Source organism: Pollicipes pollicipes, unplaced genomic scaffold (genome assembly GCF_011947565.3).
Source record: "Pollicipes pollicipes isolate AB1234 unplaced genomic scaffold, Ppol_2.1 Scaffold_4219;HRSCAF=4965_pilon_pilon_pilon, whole genome shotgun sequence".
Classification (NCBI taxonomy): domain Eukaryota; kingdom Metazoa; phylum Arthropoda; class Thecostraca; order Pollicipedomorpha; family Pollicipedidae; genus Pollicipes; species Pollicipes pollicipes.
In genome coordinates, this window is record NW_023596448.1 from 34461909 (window position 1) to 34481199 (window position 19291).

A 19291-nucleotide genomic window follows, 5' to 3' on the forward strand; every position below is an offset into this window, starting at 1 on the left:
TACTGGCGCAGGTGGGGTCAGGGACCGTCACGGTAACCGTTTCACACCTGTACCGTCCACGGGCCCCCGGATGGTCATGCCCGCGCCTATCCGATGACCTTGTTCGTTCATTTGCTTGGCCGCTTGTCACAGTTCTTATTCTTGTACAGGAGGTGAACGAATGAGTCAAGAAGCTTTTAAAAAGCTTTAACGCAAACATATTTGCACTTCTCTGCTGCTCTAAGACGCAGCTGCAAATAGTCATGCCATGATGATCAGCACCAAACACCATTCGCCGACCACCACAATGAGCCAGCAGTTTTCCAAACATACGAACATGGCGATATAGCATGACACCATAGCATCATACGTAGGAAGCTAAAGCTTACTAATTCTAGGGTATGCATCATCATACTATTTTGGTAGCCATATCTTAATATTTCTGGTTTTAGTAGCCGGCACACCTGCTTATATCATTAACCTCAGGTTACATTGCACTTTGGAAATATGCTAATAAATGGATGCACCATGGTTTATGGTATGCAATATCATAATTATGTTCCATGGCAACAAAATTACGCCCCGTGTTTGGATAGACTGGTCATGTTCACCTTAGTGATGCCTCAAAGGCGCAATTGTCGAGCAACTTACAAACAACGCTGCTGTCTTTTGCGCAGAGTGCCGGTAAAGGAATATAATCCAAACTGAGAATGCAACATTCTTCCGTACCCATATACCTAATACCCACATAATCATATCCTCCATTTCGTAGCACTCTCAAGGAAAAGCAAGCGGACTTAAGCGCCGACAAGTTTGGGAGGCTTATGTCGCGTCACCTATAAATGCCCTCACAGAGTGATGACGCAATGGCTCCACCCCTTCGCTATTTCTGTTTACAAAAACCACACTCACTGCATGTCATGCATCAGCCAATGTGGCAGGTGACATTTCCCTCATGTGCGGGTCGTACAGCTCACAACCCAGCTCCCCGCACTGGGGGAGCCCCACCAGCTAACCGTCGCCGCCGTCGCCCCTCGCGGGACGTCACGTGACCGGTCGTGACCCTGGCGACCACGAAACAGCCCGGGGCGGTGCGGGGGTCGGCCAAGGTGGCCCCGGAGAGCAGCGCTGGTGGCCCGCCGTTTGCGGAGCCGATCGGCGGTGGTAATGGCCGACGAGTGGCTCGAGCGGCTCACCGCGGCTGCGGCGGCCGGCGCGGCTCGCAGCTCACCCGTGCCGGGGAGGGAGGCTTTGATGTGAGAGGCTCGTTAGGGGCGGGTCTAGTGTGCGATAGCGCGTGGAAATAGGCGGAAATGGAACCGCCGAGAAACGTTTGTTGTGTCGGTGCTCTGTGGAGTGGGGTGTTTGGACCTGCCAGAGGGGGCGAAAAGCTTGGAAATGAGGCGCGGCGTGGAGGCGTGGCGAGGTGGCACGAGCGGGGTGCGATGGCACCAAGACATGTCAGGCCCTGGCACTAGCTTAAGATGTCGTCTGGTTCACCTGTCAGCTGTCATTTTCAATAATATGCCGGCCAGACACCAAATTAGACGGGAGCGCTGTGCGCTGTTCAGGTACGGGCGTGAATGTCTTGCAGTGTGCGTGGCATGTGAAAGGACACAGATCGAAGCTCACAAAAGTTGACATCACTGCTTGATTGCGTCATCGTCGGACAATTGCTTCACTCGAGTCTTCGCCTATGCTCTCTCAGCGCGTGACCGCGAGCAGGTGATTGCGTGATGCCTGGATCGTTGTGCGTGCCTTGCCGGCCGCATGCTAGCCAATATATGTCTGACGTCAGTGCTCAGCCACGACCTGACATTCCAATCACCTGTGGTTGGTCTGACTTCCCGGATTATCTGGCGACACACCTGTCCAGGCCATTAACGGGCTGCTTCGCTGTTGCCCACGCCCTTCGTCGCGTCGTGAGGATGGCAATGCACAGCGGCGGGAAGCTGAAACCGCAGCTGCTTCCAGCGTGACACACGAGTCTGCTGGTCCGCACGAGCGTCTTTTGTGACGATCGTTACTCGTGACGAAAGCGGCCGCCTGGGAACAATAGCGGCGTGTCAGGCGCCCGCCCGGCGCTCAAAACAGGGCGATTTGGCTGGGAGCATTGTGTGCACAGGTCGATAGAGCGACGCCTCCGGCACTGTCACGTCCGGGGCGACGGGTTTGAGTCGGCATCTCCTGGAAGGTACCTTGCCCCCTTCCTGGCCGTGTTTGTCTCCCTCACATGGGTCTGTTTACCATCAGTGTTTTTTGCTGGAAAACAGGGCACAACTGCCAGGCTGAACTCGAAAATTTTAAACGGTGAGCATGTTGAACGTGAGACATGAACTTCTCCCGCGGCCAATTTTAACACGCGCTCGGGTGGGGGTCACATTGCCCCCCCAAAGGTCTTTCCAGAATGGCTTCCGAACGGCAAGGCGCAGCCGCGCCAAATTTTGCATAGTTATAAACAATTAAATAGTGGATCGTTTGGTCTTCAAGATCTAGATGTACCTTGTAAGGTCGCTGACCTATAGCAGGTTTAAGTTAGGCCATGGTTTCAGCGAAGTCAATTTCTAGCGGATCGTTTAATCTGATGCGACAACAGAGTGTTAGATGAAGCCATACATCTCTGAGATGTTTTCTTAGGCAACACAAATATTGAATGAGCATATAATGTTGATCTAAGGTCAGGTATGAAGGTCAAACTAAGGTCAAAACCGGCCTGTTGTATTACTTAAGGGCTTGCTTATTGGATAGTGTCTGGTGCTCATTTCAAATTTGTTGACAGCAGGAATCGCATTCTGCATCTTCTATGGACTTCTTAGAGGTCAGAATAGGTCATTGATCTAAACTGACCGAGGTTAACATTTTGTTTTTATAAACATGTTGAAGCATGCTGCCTAGCGTAATCTTTGTCGCTTATTCAATTGCCAAACTCAGAGCAGTCTTGTATAATTTTGGTCACCATGGCCTTCAAAAGGTCAAACAAGGTCACTGACCTTAAAGCATCATGTGACCTTTAGCTTGGAAACAATTATCTAGGCTCTGGGGGCGCTTTGGAGACCGATCTGGAATTTGACCTTGTTTGACCTTATTTGACCAAAAGGTCATGAGTGAGGAGCTCCAAACTTTGACCTAAGTGAGCTCACGTACAGATCAAGATGCCCTATGAATTTGGTGCTTCTAGCTTTCTTAGTTCCCGAGATCTCAGGGAAGGTCAAACTAATCCCCCACCCGAAAGAAATGCGTCTAGCCGGCCGCTCGGGCGCGTGTCAACAACCACGACCATGATTGGACATCCAAGATATTTCTGTCTTTCCTAGACGTGCAGCTTCCAATCTGCCTGGTCGGTCTTCATGGTGATAAAATACGCGTATGAAACTGGATGAGCCAGCCAAGCTGGGGGGAAGAAAACCTTGTTGTAGAGCCCGAAATCTAAGTGGGTCAATTTCATGCCAGTACAAAGGATCCATGGTATGTGACGTAGTCTAATACTAGGTGCGTTCACTGATTGCATTTTGTGCTGCGGTGCGAGAAACTGAATGAGAGTTTATCGCATCTTCAGGGACACATTACCAGCCTGTTTGAAGAGTCCCAAAAGAGCGGTAGCCTCACTGGCAGGGACAACACCGTCTGAACAAGCTTTTAAAGGGAGTGTTCCATATCTGTATGTTTTTTTAACTGGAATAGCCACATATATTATTATTCAGTGTAGCTCACAGCCCTGCCCTCCTTAAGACCCAAACCCCCCTAGTTCCTGAGCTACAAACCAGCGAAGACGAAATCCTGTCATTCCATTAGCCATGTAGCGATCAAGACCAATAAAAATAGAATTGCCCAGTCGTTCATAGCTGGCGTTCGCAAGCACCATTTCCAGACCTAGCGGCCGTCTATTGGCTCTTAACCAATTTTGTTCAATGCACGGTCAGGTAATCAAACAATGACGTACTGAGTAGCATATTGACTAAACAGAGAAATCGTTTTGTCCAGAGCAGTTTTCCACGTAGAAGCATACCAGCAGTTATAAATGATATTACTTCATCATTCCTAATGCTTGCCTCATTACTTTCAAATGTGGAGCACTCCGCTAAGCGACTCAGCAGAAGAAAGTATATTCTCTCCACGTCAAACGATTTCAAGGTTCGCCGACCGATCCTTCAGACGCTTCATCGAACGGTTCCAGTAGACGGGCGTCTGAAGCTGTTCCGCTAAAAGATTCCGACATTTGAGAGACGCTGAGTCGAGACGGCAACATGCTTTCTGGCTCTGCCGGCATGTAGACAGCACCACAGCTGGGAAATGACCTGGTCATCCGGGCATCTCGGATGCGGCAGGGCGGTATGCCGGGTGGTCGGGTGCCAGAGTGCACCATAGTGGCATGACTGGTGCTCGATTTCAAAGTGCACCAATTTGGTATGTCTGGTGCTCGGTGCCAGAGTACACCGGAGTGGTATGTCTGGTGTTCGATACTAGAGTGCACCAGAGTGGTATGTCTGGTGCTCGACACTAGAGTGCACCAGAGTGGTATGTCTGGAGCTCAATACCAGTGTACAACAGGGGTGGTATATCTGATGGTCGACACCAGCGTGCACCAGTGGTATGTCTGGTGCTCAATACCAATGTGCAACAGGGTGGTATGTCTGATGGTCGACACCAGAGTGCACCAGAGTGGTATGTCCGACGCTCAGTACCAGCCGGACATACAGGTATTCCACACCGTCGGCCAGGCATACATGTATTCCGTATTGCCACCCACGCGGACTGGTAATAATGTGAGCGCTCCCCTTGCAAACAATTACGACTAAGTGGACTGAAATTCGCAATTTCAGCCAGTCAGTCTGGACTCGGCACCGCCGTCGCGAGCTGACTCAATTATTGCTTTGAGATGACATTGCGAGCAAAGGTGTTGAAATAAGCAATATCGGCCGAGAGGGTTAAAGATGACAACCGAGTCGAAATGTACAGTATATCTGAAACATGTTGCTATGCACATAGCGAAGGACTTCCTAGAAAGTCGGTGCGATGACCACCTTTTTAGTCCGCAATTGCGTTCAGTAGAATGAAAATAGAGCTGCGAATCTGAACCCCTGACTGCGGTTCACTGGGACTACCGACTGTCGTGGAATTTGCCGTAGTTCATTTTACGTGTAGCAAACGTTTGACGCGTGTAAAAAGGGTGACAGTCTAGCATTTTCTCACTGACTAGGCGACAGCTTTGATAGCATCTCATGTCAGAGCCCCAACAAAATTGCGACATCTCCAGTTTGTCGCTTTGCCGCCACTCTCCTCACTCTGTTTTCCCAATATGATTGGCACGGACATCAACATGGCCACCACAATATCTTTTTCCCCTCCCCTTACGCGTCGAACACCAACCTCCGTCCCAATGCGCCGGCAATTGTGACCACCTTGCACGGCGGCCGATTCCGATCAGTTAGTCGGATTACTGAACGGCTAACCTGATTGGCATCCGAGTGGTGCGGCGCACCGCGCGCGGTGGGTGTGGCCTGCGCGCGGCGCGTCCGCCGCCGGCGTCCAATCAAGTCCTGCCAGTCCGCTCGGCGCGTGATGCTCCGGTTTGATCCAGTTATTTCTGCTCCGCTTTAGTGCGGGTGAACGCCCGGCGGCGTCCGCGCGGCAGATCAGCCGCGGTTTGATTTCGGGGCCATATGGTGTTATGCAACAGCCCACAAAAATGTATGAGGCTATCCAGGCGACGCAGCTTTATCCCGCTTTGACCAATATCCGGATGCCGCCAGCTGTGCAATTCACCGGAAATGCAAACTTTGAAACCCTTCGATGATAATTGTTCCGCAATCTGTAACGATGCATGCGCCTTTCAACGGGCACGATCCACCTTCCGAATGCAACCTCGCAAGTGGCGTGAAACTGCGTTGAGGCCTGCTTGCGTTCCCTTCTGGGCAAACGCTTGTCAGTCCCGACCAGGCGTTCATGCTGCTTGCCGTATTCCCAATGCCAGCCTGTAATCGGCATTTACTGGATTTGTAATCAGCGTTTACTGGGCACTTGCCGTATGAGTCTGAATGAAATGCAGCGAGTTTGCGACTTGCACTGGTCGTTAGCCGGTTGCGATGGTGTTTATTGCTTGTTTGCCGCTGTATAACATGTTTTGACGGTTAATGATTTTGTTTTTGAAGAAGTTGTGTGAAAGATGGGATAATTGATGCGTGCGAATGCTGTCACGTCGTCATGTTGTAATATTGGGCTCATACTTATGTTGTTATGGTACCGAATCAAACCATAACTCGCTTGTTGGAATGGTTCATGAATAGCACGAACACGGACTCTAACACAAGCGAGCTGCGTAAGCACACGGTGTGCTTGTTCACCCGCCCGGTTACGCGTGTGATTACATCCGCCACCAGTGTGCAGTCGCATACCGGTATTTTGCCTGCTTGAGGATTACCCTAGAACGCATGCAACTATGGGCGCCCACTCAAAGCAGGCTACACCAGCGTATTTAACCCCTTACAGCAGCATGTAAGCCCCCCACAGCAGCGCTGACAACCCTTCACGAGATGGCTGCACACTGGTTGCTACTGAAGTGTGATGACAACCCTTAGTGTCACATCCCACCAACGTATAACGCGTTACAACAGGGTATGATAGCCCCTTACACCGGTGTGTAATTACGCCAGGTGCCGCACGGTATGGAAACAGCGGGTGCGGTCTCACCGGAGTCGGCGCGCAGTCAAAGGCCGCGTCTGACCGCGTCGCGAACGTCGCGCGGCAGCGGGTCACAGGTCGCTGCCTGGGCCTGTGACCTGTGACCTGAGTCGACTCGTCGACTCGTCACGACGCGCCCCGGCGGTGAGCGGGTCGGGCGGGCGGGAGGCCTCCGGCGGGCGGATCGATGGAGCGTGGAGCCGAGGCCCGCGGTCGTGACCGGCGACCGTGACGCCGGCCGTGACCGATTCGCGACCGTGACTCGCTGCCGTGACGGCCGGGCGGAGCGTCGACACGGCTCCGCGCCGAGCCCCATTCGCTGCCCCGGTGGAAGCTTTAGCCAGCGCTCCTCGCTGGCTGGTAATGGCGTACGAATTACCGTGAAATGCCGCTGACGTTGCGGCGAAGGGCTGCCCAAAGAAAGTGGCGTAAGGTTGTCACTGTTTTGCAAGCGTGAAGCATGGTCAGGAGCTGCCGATGGCAAAGACATGCAACCATGGCAACTTGCAGTAATGGTGAATGCTGCTCAATAAATCCATGGTCTTTACCTACGGTCGAGACCAAACAATAAACAGAGTGACTGTTTGGACTGCACGCCACGCCCATATATTTCCGCTCAGACAATGTCATGGTTGTTGTTTCCTGTCCAAAACAACCAATGGCTTACAACTGGCTTATCAGACCGCTCTTGGCTAAGATTTACGGCTCAGACGATCTCTCGAGCTTGGGATCCAGGGCTCGCGGGCCGCCTCAGCTGCGAGCAAGACCCGGCCAGCTTGCAGCCGCGACACATGACCATGACGGACTCCCTGAGCGTTTTGGGTCTCAGACGTGGCTAGTGACCGAACATGCGCGCAGCCAGCGATCATGGCCGTCTCACGGGCTAAGGCCGAAGCCGGAACCAACTCACGGTCATCAGCCTTGGCCGCCAACAGGTCACGGGCGTGGTTCGTGGTCGTGACCGACCGGCCATTGGGGGCGGCAAGCGGCTGTCAGCTTTCGTCGATCGCCGATGAGCTGCATTGACGTCCGTTGGGAGCCGCTGACCGCCGATCGGCCGTATTGACGCCTCCCCGCGGCTGCCGACGCCGTTGACGTTGCTGGCGCGCAATCTCACCCACGCGGGACGTGCGCCTCCCGGGGACGTATGTCCTCCGAGGACAATGTCCTCAGGGGCGTGCGTTCTCTAGGGACTCATGCCCTCGGGGACGCCTGTTCTCAGGAGGCGTCTGTCCTCAGCGGACGTACGTCCTCTTGGAACGTATGTCCTCCGGCGACGTCTTTCCCCCAGGGACGTGCTTCCTCCGAGCACGTATGACCTCCTAGGACGTGCTCTCTCCGGGGACGCCTGTCCTCAGGGTACGTTTGTTCTAAGGAAATGTTTGTACTTTCGGAATGTTTACCTTCAGGGGGCGTGGGTTTTCTCGGGATGTCTGTCGTCTAAAAGCTCTTATATTTAGATAAAATATGCCTTTATGAAATTACCCTTTTCTGAGAGTGCCATTCTTTGTAGCTCTGCCTTCTGGAACCATCTGTTTCTGTTTCTGGTGCCTACACATCTCACAGCGCCAAATCTTCGCGAATTGTTTCAGTCATGTACTTTTTTTTAGGTAAATACGAACCCAGCTGAATCCTGAGGACCGCGTCGGAACGCTGCTCAGGCGTGAGATACGCTTTGCAGCCAGCATTGTAGGCTTTGGGTGGGTTTCCGGTCACGGCTCGTTTCAATTGGAGCTCGGCCCCGGCGTTCGACTCAGGAATGCTTGCAGTGCTAGAGAGCCCAGGGACAGGGGCGTTGCTACACGTTCACAGCGCAAGGCGGCAGACAAACGACACGCCTCGGTCCACACTGTCCCGACTGTCAGTGGCGTAACGACTCGTGTCAGGTCAGGCCAGTAGCGTGACGGTGCCATTTCCGCGCCGCTCGCCCGAGGCTGCGTGCAGGTCAGGCCATGCAAGCAGCTGCCACCTGCAGCCCAGCGGCGAGCGCGCAACAGAAACTCCTTCAGCTATTTCAGTGCCCCCCCCCCCCCCCCTCCGCGTGGGTCGTCTCCAATGGCCTGTCGTCTGTGGTGCAATGCCTTACTCTCCGCTGCGTTCTGTCATTGCTGGAAAACCATCCATGTATTTAAGGTTATGTTTGTAATGCATTTGTATTAATTATTTGTTGCTATTGACTACAGGAAGCGCACTCAACGAATCACAAACGAACGGTGGGATATGTCGATGTCGTATGTTAAAAATGATCATTCGTCTTCAACATTTCAGAAGGGAAATCTAAAAGGAGATATCAGGCGTCATTTTTTGAAGATCATAGCCCAAACCTTTGATTCGGTTTTTCGGGAATCAGCGCACGCACGGAAAAGTATATGATATATCCCTTACATATATATATATATATATATATATATATATATATAAAGTATATCTATATATGTGTATGTTTGTATACATATATATATATATATATATATATATATGCATGCATGTGTATATAGTGTGTAGTGTATATGTGTGTATATAAATATATACAACAGCTTGTTCTCCGTTAAGAAGTCTTTCACGTCAGCTTTTGACCTTTCTGACAAGAGGCCTAACGTTAGGTTCATATTCGTTGAGAACGTCATCGACTGATGACATCTAAAGCAGGAAAATGTGTTCCATAATCAACACATTTTGAGTGAATTACGTAACGCCTGCAAGATCCTGACGTCGACAAATACTGTCGGTGGTGCTTTGGTTCCCTGGCTAGAATTACCCTGGAGAGCAGGATTGCGAGAACAGCATCTGTTACAACCGTATAATAACTAGATATTGCATTCAAATGAAATGCATGCTATGACACATATCATATATAAATATAATATTTGGCCCATCTTCAAAGGTGGTTAATCGCTTGGATGACGCCTCGTATCGTATATGTGAGCAGGAAGCAGGATTTTGGGCGTGATAACTGCACATTTGAGACGAAAAAATGCCGGGCTAATGCTGTTCAGCCGATGGTCATCTGCTCAGGACCTTTCTCCCTTTTAGGTGAAGATGACGTATGTTTGTTGTTATTGGAGACAGCGATGGCTGTGGTGCGGCTCGGAAACAGGCCCGTATGAAATCGAACAAAGCTCAGTGGTCGTGATGCTTCCCATCCATCCCTATGACGAGGCCGTTCATCAAACGACAAGCTCTTAGCGTCTGAACTCGGTTGGCATCGTCAGACGTGAACAAATCACCGAGTGAAAAGACACTTCGTCAGACTGAACAAACTAATCTGCTTCTTTTGACCTTGTCGCAGATGAAGTTTTGCAATCTGATTGTTTGGGTGAGCCAAATTATTTCTCCGTCTGTGTCGCACCAGCGAGAGATTTAAAGTCAATAGGTTAGTCTGTTTGAGTGTTCTCGTTGGTGAAAACACCGCTAACATAGTTGGACAGCTGCGGTGTGGTGTGGCTCGGAAACGTCACACCACACCGAAACCGTCGGAGACGAGTGCGTCACTAATATTTGCAACATGGACGGTGGACGTTACGATACTATTCACAGCAAGTGCGCCTTGTTCAAAGGTAAACGATTCCAATCTTAATCAGCCTGTTTCGCTGTTGTGTATTGAATGTCTCTTCACTCCACGCCATGGACACTGTCCGCAGCCATAAATTCCATGCCCACGTACAAATGACAAAACCAAGGGTCATAGTTCACGGACACATATCCCCAACCGCGACCAAAGGTCGCACGTCAGGGCGTGGGGTCGCACTGTACTCGTCACAGTCCACAAACGCCAAACGATCGACACATCAGGCTCCAGCGCACCCCAGCACCTGTGAGCGACAGCCTTCGGGCGGATACAAAACACGTGACCGTGCCTGTCAGGAGCCGGTGCTATTTTCGCTGCTGCAAATCCAAAATCCACCTCAAGCTGCGGCAAAGCCAGCGAAGACTGCCGTCCCCGATGTGGCCTTGACGTCGATTTGGGTGGAGCGCTTCTGTGGCTTACGCCGGCACAGTTCGTGGAAATAGGTGTCAGTTTGTACAGCGAATCGCCACGGCTGTGGCAATTCAACAAACGCGTCTATTGTCAATGCGCGAAGTGCGTTCCCGATCAACGGCTAGGTTTGGATATTCTCCAGTGACGGCCCTGGGTAGATATCAGTCCATTATTCCCTGTCTGCCACATATGGGCAGTGACGGGTGTGTGCTGGAAACCTCAGTCCCTTACTGATGAACAGTCACCGACGACCCTGGTGCCCTCCTCCCTGTTGGTCAAAGCAGAGAAACGATAAGGGTTGCTGAAGACCCTGAAAAGTCCTGTGCTGTCTGCCATCAGTAGGCAGGTAGTGATAAGCCGATTCTAACGATCTCGCTCAAGTCACCTTCTAAGCAGTGTGGAAGCGCACTGTATCATCGCCGCAGTAGAGTTGTGCTTACCCTTCGGCATCCAATGCATCATCGAGGCATTTCGAAGAGGATACACCTGAAAATCGCTTGCTGAAGCTCCTACAGCTGTGCGCGATGAAATCTTGACGTCATTCCCATTCCGAAATATCTCCGTTTTTCTAACTCACTTGAAAACGAGAATGCAGCCACGTAAAATGTCGATGTTGTAGATCTTAGCCCACCAAATACGTGCACAAAAGGAGGTCGAAATCGTCGTCATGACCGGTTGAACATGCGCGAATCGTGCGACAGATATTGGACGAAGTCACACAACTCTAGCAAGTCTTAAGTGAAGCATACCAGGTCCCTAAAAACACAGCCAAAAGAGGGGAATGTATTTCGTCGTCAGGTTGAGAACTTATGGACCCTTTTTCTTATCCTGGGTGTACCCTTCTGGCAACTTCATCGAGTTCACCGTACTTGGGTGTTCCATACCTGCTACAGGATTCGGATAATTTTGCCAAATACTTTGTCATGTATACTGCAAGTTGAGTGCATATGCTGCAAAATCTGGTGCAAAATCGATCTATTCATTATGTCAGTGAGCCGTGCGCTGCTGTATCGAGTTCAAAATTATAGTTCATGTACCCACTTCAGTCATCCGCCTCCTGTTGTCGAAAGCCGGGCAGTGTCAAGCGATAACGGAAGACCCCAGTCTTCCGCTCTTCATTGTTGAAGACCTCAGTCTTCCGTTTTCTGATGCTGAAGGCCTGAGTCTTCCGTTTCCTGCTGATGAAGACCCCAGTCTTTCATTCTCTATTGCTGAAGGCCCCATTCTTCCGTTTCCTGATGCTGAAGGCCTCATTCTTCCGTTTCCTGTTGCTGAAGGCCTCGGTCTTCCGTTTCCTGTTGCTGAAGGCCTCAGTATTCGTTTCCTGTTTCCCTCAGCCGGACAGCGACGAGTGGGTGCTCAGGATCAAGTACGTGCAGCCGAGGGACGCCGGCACCTACGGCTGCCAGCTGCCGACCACGCCACTCACCAGCTTTCCCATTGAGCTGAGCGTCGTCGGTGAGTAGTCCCGCTCCTCACTCAGCCCTGACCCTGCGGTCCAGGTGAGCTGAGCGTCGTCGGTGAGTAGTCCCGCTCCTCACTCAGCCCTGACCCTGCGGTCCAGGTGAGCTGAGCGTCGTCGGTGAGTAGTCCCGCTCCTCACTCAGCCCTGACCCTGCGGTCCAGGTGAGCTGAGCGTCGTCGGTGAGTAGTCCCGCTCCTAACTCAGCCCTGACCCTGCGGTCCAGGCGCTGTGAGGAAGGCGCTGGACATTGAGATACGGTGGTGAACTAGGTGTGCCGCAGTTCGTTAGGTGTTTCGCGTTTTGCTAGGTGTTTCGTGTCTTGCTAGGTGTTTGGCCTTTTGCTAGATGCTTTGCGCTTCGCGAAGAGTTTCGCGAACGAGCTAAGGTTAAACGATGAACGCTAGGAAGACGGGATGGCTTCTGCTCAATGTCGTTGGACTGGAGTCAACGTTGCCTCAGTAATACGCATCCTCAGTTAAGAATGAGGTTTCAGATCTTGGGCACCGACCGGTTGAGGTACGTGACTCAGCGCCGAGTGGGTGTCTGGGGTGATTAGAGTCTGGCATGCAGCTTTGCAAAGTACCTGCCTTCAAGTAGCCGGTTCCACCGGGAAATTTGGAGGAAAACTTTCAAGATCTAGGAGCTGGCTCTGATGAAAGGTGATTCGAGATACAGGATCTGGCATATGTGGTGTAATGTTGCATTAATCTCCTCATCGAAAAAAATTGTTTGTTACAGAGTTTCTCCGACAGTACTTACCACGGCCCATCCATCCAGCATCAGCCTTTTGGGTTCTCTCGGAATAGAAGCTTCTGGGCTTTGCGATGAATGATTCGATTGTGATGCGCTGTTATCATCATATAACCGGAATACGCTTACTTAGGACGTTTGGACTTTCAATATCAAACACTGAAAGTTTTGGATTGTAGGAATTTCCACAACGCTCCGAGCTCTCACTCAACATTCGACGTCCAGACGCCTGACACTCTGCGTTCCGGCTCACGACGCCTGACATTTGGGCTTCCAACTTCGACGTTTGGATTTCTGACACTTCACATCTGGACTTCCGACATCCGCCGTGCCAACTCACTCCAGGGCACGTCACTCGCGGGCCACTACCGTCACTCCGGCGCAGACAACTGGACGCCCGGAGGTGTGGAAGCGAGACAAGTGACCGCGCGATGTCGGCGTACATCCTCTAGCAGCGGCGCTCCCGGGCCATGGGGCCCGCGCCGTCACGTGATGGATGGGAGTGGGCGGCCATCGCCATTCTAGGTTCAGACTTTCCATTGAATGCCACGGTTGCGGGCGGCCAGACAGCTGCATCATCCGCGAGGGGCACCACCTCCCCGTCTCTCCGAAGCACCGCCCCTGCGGCCCCCAATCGGCGCCGTCCAAAGACAGACGTGGCTCGGACATGCGCGGGCGTCGGTTGATGAGCGGCAGGGCGACGCCGCGGCCACAGGCAGCGCTGCTTCGGCAGGCGTTCGCGGCGGTGACAGTGTCGTCATAATTAACAACGCCGATCGACCCGAGGCAGGACGGCCCGGCCGCCACTTTCGGCGGCACGGGGACAAGTGGTCGGGGGACACGGCAGACGTCCCCCGCCGGTCGGGCCGCCGCGTCGAGCAAGTCCTCCGCACCGACACGCCGCGTTCGGGACGGATGTTAAACAGGTGCTATTGTACATGCAGTGCACATGTGCAGGGTACGTGTCGCACACATGCATGGGCTAACGTAAGGGAAATGTTGAAAGTTGGAAAGGCTTAGTGGAAACGGCAATGCATTGGTGAGAGGTGAACATGTTGCTGAAGGGATGAATATTGTTTTGAACGGGTTAATCTGATGCAGGTTTTGCCCCACAAGTATGTATGCATATTAGTTGCCTAAGCGAATAACATTCCCCAAGTTCAAATGCGAAGCGAAATTCATAACGAGAAGAACTGGGAAGCAACTATGGAAAACGAGAGCCACCCAGCCACATCAATTAAATAGTTGTGCCCCCTACGCACCGTTCGGCATGGCATTGAGTCAGCTTCAGAACCGAACGCTTGCCGCACTCGCCGCGGTCGGCGCCGCTGCCGGACGTGTATACGGAGCGGGCGGGCCGGCCAGCGGCGGACCGTGAAGAGGAACTTCGAGGAAGCCCCCGCGCGGACGGAATGAGCGGCATTCCAGCGGCAAACTATGGAGGCGGTGGCTGACCTGGTGTCCGGTTCCCGCAGCGCGGTCACGTGACGGCCCGCAGTGCAGCAGGGGTCAAGGCGGTTATCTTTGAAGGTCGTAACTTACACGTGTTGTGCGTTCAACAAAGTTCACAACATCATCATGGTTTTGGGGACCACAGTAAGATAAACGTGTACTTTTCAGTAGCATTTCAGTGTTGGAACAACTAGGCTTATAAAACGCAAGATTTTATAATATTGTACCTTGGTCAAACGATGTCAACTGGCGTACAACACAACGCACTGGTTGAGACATAGGTTCCGCTGGGTATTCTGCTTCCTCCCAAAATTGCAAAGCTGGTCCACTGACATTGCTTGTGCCGCATTGTGACGACACTACAAAGGTTAAATTTTAGGGATAACAACTAAATCAACTGCGCAATGATGTCAGAAGAGTGATGACGTCATTGGTGTCATTGGGCGTCGCCACACCAATAACCCTACAATTAAAAATTCAATGGATAGGAGTATCTCAGGGTGACGTTGGTGACGATGCAGATAACGTCACGATGCTTCGGTGACGTCCGCAATGGGATGACGCTATCTCCAGCGCACAACGTCAAGATCCAAACGGAGTCGATCGGTTGGTGTAGACCCGACATCGCCTTTGGCATGGGACTCATACAAGTGCTCCAAGGAAATGATCGAATTAGGCATTTCACACTGACTTTCAACTTGTTTTGTATTTCTTGCCGATCGTCTTGATTGCATTCCCACGGCTGGTTTCTTGCCATTGCAGAGGTCTTTCCCCCCACTTACCTTTGGCTGTCGGAAACTTTTGCTTGCATTTCACGTTATTAGGTTCCCGGCAATCATTTACCCAACATTTGTTTTGCAATTCCGGAAGTTCGCAAGACCTGGATAACGCGATGAGATCGCCTTTATCACGGACACGTGCTTAAAAGGAACCTTTAAATGCCAAACGGAATCCGAATGTCAAATGTAGGTTACGTGAGCGTTTCTTGTGTTGAAAGCTGAGATCCCAGAAGGTAAGCACCTGGCTAGCCGCCGGAACGAGATCGTGAACGCAGAGAAGAAACGCGACACCTCATGGCCACATGGCCACACACCATGGCACCTCATGGCCACACGAGGATAACAACAAGCGTGAAAGAAGCTGGCACCGGCTGCTGGACTTATCGGTAGTCGCAATCATTTAGGATCATAACATGTCACCGTTAATGATCAACACGACGATAATTTGCGTTGATAATAGCAGTGGATATGTGACATATGTCGGTAAAAAGCACCTGAGTACTGACATCACGAGATCGATTGTCGCGATAGTCAGCTAAATACTTCAGACATGAGCCGGATTCGAACTCAAATTTCCGTTCCACCTTCCCACCGCTGCCAATTGTGTCATCTCGCCGCACCGGACTGGGATACATGCACACGCAGTGTTCGCCGCTCGTCGAAGGGCGCTCGGTGTGCAGTGATTCCCCTGTCGGCCCGAAGACGGATGAGGTGTCCCGCAGGTTATCGTGTGCCGTTTTTTTGGGCGCGCGCGGGAGGGAGAACGGATGGCGCTCGTGGCGGCCGGCGGGCCACGGGGAGCGTTGCCACTAAATCTGGCGGATCGGCGTTGCCACGATTGTGGCACCGTAGATACGTGATTAGTTAAGCGAATCCGGCCTGTCTGCCTGGCGCAAATGGAAGCCGTGTTCGATGCATGCAGAAAAACGACGCGCGGTCGACTAGCTCGGCAATTGAAGAAAGGTCTGACGGCCCGAGCATTACGTGCGTTGCGCGATGCGTTCTTTTTTTTGGCGGAACTGCGCCGCAATTCGCCTGTATATCTTGGTTGACGCTACCTACTGAAATTCTTTTTTTTGGGGGGGGGGGGTGGTTTACGGGATCGACCAGGGATCAGCCAATCGACTTTGACCATTTTTTCGTGTCTACATCTGTGCTTGACCAGATGGCAAAGAGAGCCTCGTTTACGCTAACCTTAGGCATACCGAATCTCAGCCTAGGCAAGAAATAGAAACTTTTGCTTGACCATTTGGGTGCTGACAATATGATTACACGTGGCTGCAGCTCCATGACGTAGTGTTTTCATGGTGTCTTCGCAGCAGGAAGATGTGCGTTGTATGAATAAACTAGCGGGTTGCTTGCATTGTCATTCCTGACAGTCAGCATCTGGAAAAATTAAGTCATGATGATGAGTCATAAGTCATGAGATAAGTTGTAAGCTTGAGTGAGATTTTATGGAAGCAGCATGAACAGATTTAAATATAATAAAAATGGTGTTTTCAGGGAAGCAAATCGTGACAACGGCATCAGATACCAGCTGGACTGCAACAAGGTCATCGGTTCTTTATTTCAGTCTAGTTTAGAAGTGATGTCAATCCCGTTTGCATTTAGGAGGGAAGCAATTTCAAGTTAATTTTTACAATTAACTACCCTTACGATCAAAACTGTGACGGAACGTTCCCTTTTTAAGAATACCTTAACTGGAAGGCTACAGCATAAAGGCACAAAAGTCGTTTATTATTAGTAAGATATGCCTTCGTAGAACCAGTGGGCTTCTCGACGACTCAAATTATACTATCAACACCACCTTGGCCATTTGGACTTCCATGCATACAGTTCAGATCCACTCCGGGAATATATCGCAATAACTCCCCAAATGTCGGTTGTCCTTGCTTTGGCGTTGTGGTCGCTGTGTTTACTTAGCGGCAACCAAATCGCATCTGCCAAATGAGTCGCTAACTCGTCGACGTGATCGATGCTCGCCGTCCGGGACCGTAAATTCCAGTCCATTTGCGGCAATTTGGTCTTCGCAAATTAGGTCCTTAATTCCCAAGGCCGATGCCGTGGGGTGATCGCCACATCGCTCGTCGGGTGGGGCGCTACGCCGACCCCCGTCCTGAACTTGACCCCGTGCTGGCGTACGTGCACTAATCAGAGATAAGTTTCGCGGCCACGTACGATTCGCGGAAGTCGACTGGGGGCACCAGGGAGGTGCGGACCGCGGCTGGAATTCTCAGCGATTCGAGGTCAACTTCGTCGACTGTCAAGGGAACCGTTTAAACCGCGAGTCTACTGCGGCTGGGAGCAACGCGAACGGTAATGCAAGTGTGCCGGTATTTGCGGGTCAATATTTCATGTACACGGCCTTGCCCATTGCAGTTTGCGAGCTGCTAATGTTCGCCTCCAAAATTATGACGCTTGTGTCGCTTCAATGCAGGGACATCGATGTCCGCTTTTCGTTCAAACCCAGCATCGATATGCCGGGACATCGAAACCGGCTTTCCATCCCGTTCAAGTTTGTTTTTGCGAAATAAAAAAACTTTCAGAACATGTGAACTCAAATTTGCGTTCTTCATGTTTGTTGAATGGGGCAGGTGCAAATGTTATGATGCAGCAGCGCGTCACGAACACACGCCTGATCAAACAGCTAGCATGCAACGGAACAGTAGTTTTTAGGGCACAAACCTTGAACCTGATTAGCAATACGCTCCTTGCTTATTAAGCCGTTACAAATCTGCGAACAGTGGTTGTAAAGATATAAAGCATATAAAATCCTGACGGCGGGCCGAGCTGCTTAAGCAGGAATCTTAACACATCTCAAAGTAAAAAGCGCTCGGCCTCCGGTCTGCCGTAATTAGAATAACAATGACGTCACTGATGAACAGGATGTCCAATGGAAAAAGTTGGTCCCATTGGACGTCATAATCCACGGGTGCGGTGAATCGAGCTTTGAAATCGGACTGTGAAGAGCCAATCTACCCAGCACTCAGCCGCATGCACGTCGCACTTTCGACACCAAGACGCAAAGTTTTCCAGCCCTGCATACACATACAACACGTCGTATACTCGGCAAGGCACCGCTGCGCCGAAGCGATTGCCGTACCAGCTCGGTCGCCGTAGCCCCACGGCGTCTTTGTTTCGGGCTGGCCGGGGCGCGCCGCGCGGCGTGCTATCGCTTATGCGGCGCCCTCCCTCGGACAGATTGATGATGCTTCCGCCCCAGCAGCCGCTGCAACAGAACGGGGCTGGCCGAATTTCAGACGGTTTCCGGCGGGGTAGTTATGGCTGCTCAGGCCTGCTCAGCTCCTTCGAGGCGCCTCGCGTCGTCGCCATGCGGCATAACTTGTCATTCCCACTGCCCTGGGAGCGGCCGCAAACCCCATGATAAATGATGCCGTCCAATTGAACGGCGGCCTCAACAATGATCAGCCGTCGAACGTGTTGCGGTGCGGCGGATTTCGGGATCCACAGCTGTGAGCCGGGTGCAGATGCCGCGCTGAGCGTGGAGGTCAGAGTTAGATGGTTTTTCTGCTCCGCCCTTTTAGCTATGCCAATCACATGACGGCGGAGGCAGAACTGCGAGGGGCGTAGACGCTCGTGCTAGGAATTCGCAGTTGTCGAGCTTTGCACGGGTAATGGGAAGGCTTCTGCACGTAACCCCTGTAAATGACGCTGGGCGCAGAGCAGTGCGACCAACAGACGGTGGAATTCGGACTACTTGCGTCAGTCTGTCGGGCTCGCCCTTCTCTATAATAGCCTACAGGTGTCAAGCCCAGATTAAACACGACGGGGACAAGACGTCTGTCTGCTTCAAGAAAACGCGGCTGTCAAAGCGGCTAATGCAGGTTCCAAAGGCCATGACTTGCAAACGTCGGTGATGGCAGACCAATGCGCCCAAAACTAATAAAACAGGAATAGTCTGGCGCCTATTGCCCAGATTGCCAGACGTCGTAATTAGCTATTACATGTTGTGTGTGGGCGTACTGGGGCGTGACGCCCAACAATATCCAGCTCGCTGCCTGCAGGTCGTACTCATCACAGGTCGAACATAGCAGCTGGGACACCTTTGGCAAGCGGTGACCCCGCACCGCCGCCACCCGTCCAGTCCCAGGGCCATTGTCAGCCACAGCGCGGGCACGCGGGATCGCTGGTTTCCTGCCCTCAGGGCATGCCACGCCCCTCGGCCTGGGCGAGGCTGGTATTTTTCTA

The 19291-nt window shown here is 51.9% G+C and overlaps 1 protein-coding gene across 1 annotated transcript in view; it reads left to right on the forward strand.

Annotated features, from left to right (window-relative positions):
* The window catches only part of LOC119095242 (uncharacterized), a 232963-nt gene that overhangs the window by 197333 nt on the left and 16339 nt on the right, over nt 1-19291 (forward strand). The window contains exon 7 of the mRNA XM_037218109.1: nt 11974-12094. Within this exon, the coding sequence (XP_037074004.1) occupies nt 11974-12094 (121 nt within the window). The remainder of the gene's footprint in view (nt 1-11973; nt 12095-19291) is intronic.